The following is a 1,609-nucleotide window of genomic DNA, read 5'->3' as shown; positions in this document are numbered from 1 at the left end:
AGGCCTTGATGGGAGGCGATTCGTTGAAAGAATATTTTACCGAGTTTTAAGGTGAAGTTTTGACGAAGCTACATCTTAAATTTTCAAGAGCACAAATCTGAAGAACCGATTGTTGGTTTGCACCGAAAAGTTGATCGATTTGTCGCCACCAGCGAGTAACCAATCGATCAACTTTTCAGCTCATACCGTTATTTAGTTCTTCAGATTTGTGGTCTTGAAAGTTTGAACTGTGGCTTTGTCATATCCAAAAACGTCGATATTTCTATGTAAAATCTGATACAATTGGCATGATAACCTTCAAAAAGTCTTCAAATATATTCACACAATAGATTTACGTCCAACATTATGCCATTGAAACAGAATTGAAGCGTCTTCAGCTGTTGAAGGCCGTGGATCAACTACCCCCAGATTACGGAACCTATAAATATGACATAATATATCTATATTGAAATAAAATTGTTAATATACAAAAAATATTTATTAGTCAAAAATCAATGAACTTCATAGTGCCGCTGAAGGTCTTCCATTCGTTTGTAAGACTTGGCACAGAATTCACATTTATGGCTTCCTATTTTTTGGTGTGTCTGCATATGCTGCCGCAGTATAATCGATCGGGTGAATGTCTTTTCGCACATGTTACACTCGTATGGCCTTTCGCCGGAATGGGTCCGCATGTGGATTCTCATGTACTTTACATCCTGGAAAGTGAAAAATTAAATACTACTCTCAAACGGTGATACCACATTTCACATACCTTGAATATTTTGCCACAACGCGGACAAATGTATCCCTCTTTGGTATGGCGCACTTTCCTATGCTTTTCGTAGGTTGTCAGGCTTCGGAACACTTTTTCGCATATATCGCACGTGTATATTCGCACGTGCACTTTAAAAGTTCGACTATTTCGCTCCATGTCGTATACTCGATAGTCCGAAGAGTGGGTCATTTTATGCTTGAAAAACGACTTATCACAGGAGAACGATTCCGAACAAATTGGGCAATGAACCGGGTTATCACTTCCTTGAGATATTATCGGGATGTCCTCTATAGGATCGGCGGTATCATTTGAATCCATTTTATACGGTTTTGCTGGTTCAGATAATATAACGTTAAAACTGTAATGTTGTGTTCGATTATATTAAACTAGCTGTCCCCGGCAAACTTTGTCTTGCCTACTGCGTTTTTTGACGTTTCAAGTTTCTAGCCAAGACCAAGTCCCCGTTCCAAATGTATGAAAACCCGATTTTCAAAGACTCACAATTTTCCCATGTTTTAGGCCTCATAAACCTTCCTTGGGTGAAAACAAACAGAACAAAACTTAGACTACCCAAATCGGACCATCCGTTCGCAAGTTATGCGCGGTCCCACGTATGCCACTGCATTTTTATATATATAGATATATCAACTGGCAAAAATAATAATAGAGATGACAGCTTTTATAAGGTATCCTAACAGAGTGACAAATGAATTACATTTGAAAAGGGACTAATTCACTTGCTAATGCTGTTGATTCCTGTAAGTTTATTTATAAATAAATATATATTAGGATTCATCGATAATTTATACAACATTCATTGTACAATATGCTTTATAGGCATACATTTGAAAA

At 37.4% G+C, this 1,609-nt stretch overlaps 1 protein-coding gene across 1 annotated transcript; it reads right to left on the bottom strand.

Moving 5' to 3' along the window:
• Window positions 1-267: 267 nt before the first annotated feature.
• On the bottom strand, window positions 268-1,374 carry LOC109423707 (zinc finger protein 878). Its single transcript, XM_029878563.2, has 2 exons — window positions 755-1,374; window positions 268-698 (listed from the first exon to the last, which is right to left on the bottom strand). The coding sequence occupies exons 1-2, from the start codon at window positions 1,073-1,075 to the stop codon at window positions 492-494; spliced, it is 528 nt and encodes a 175-aa protein (XP_029734423.2). The 5' UTR covers window positions 1,076-1,374; the 3' UTR covers window positions 268-491.
• Between the last annotated feature and the right edge of the window lie 235 nt (window positions 1,375-1,609).

The sequence above is a fragment of the Aedes albopictus genome, chromosome 2 (genome assembly GCF_035046485.1).
Source record: "Aedes albopictus strain Foshan chromosome 2, AalbF5, whole genome shotgun sequence".
Classification (NCBI taxonomy): domain Eukaryota; kingdom Metazoa; phylum Arthropoda; class Insecta; order Diptera; family Culicidae; genus Aedes; species Aedes albopictus.
This window is presented reverse-complemented; position numbering and strand designations above follow the sequence as displayed.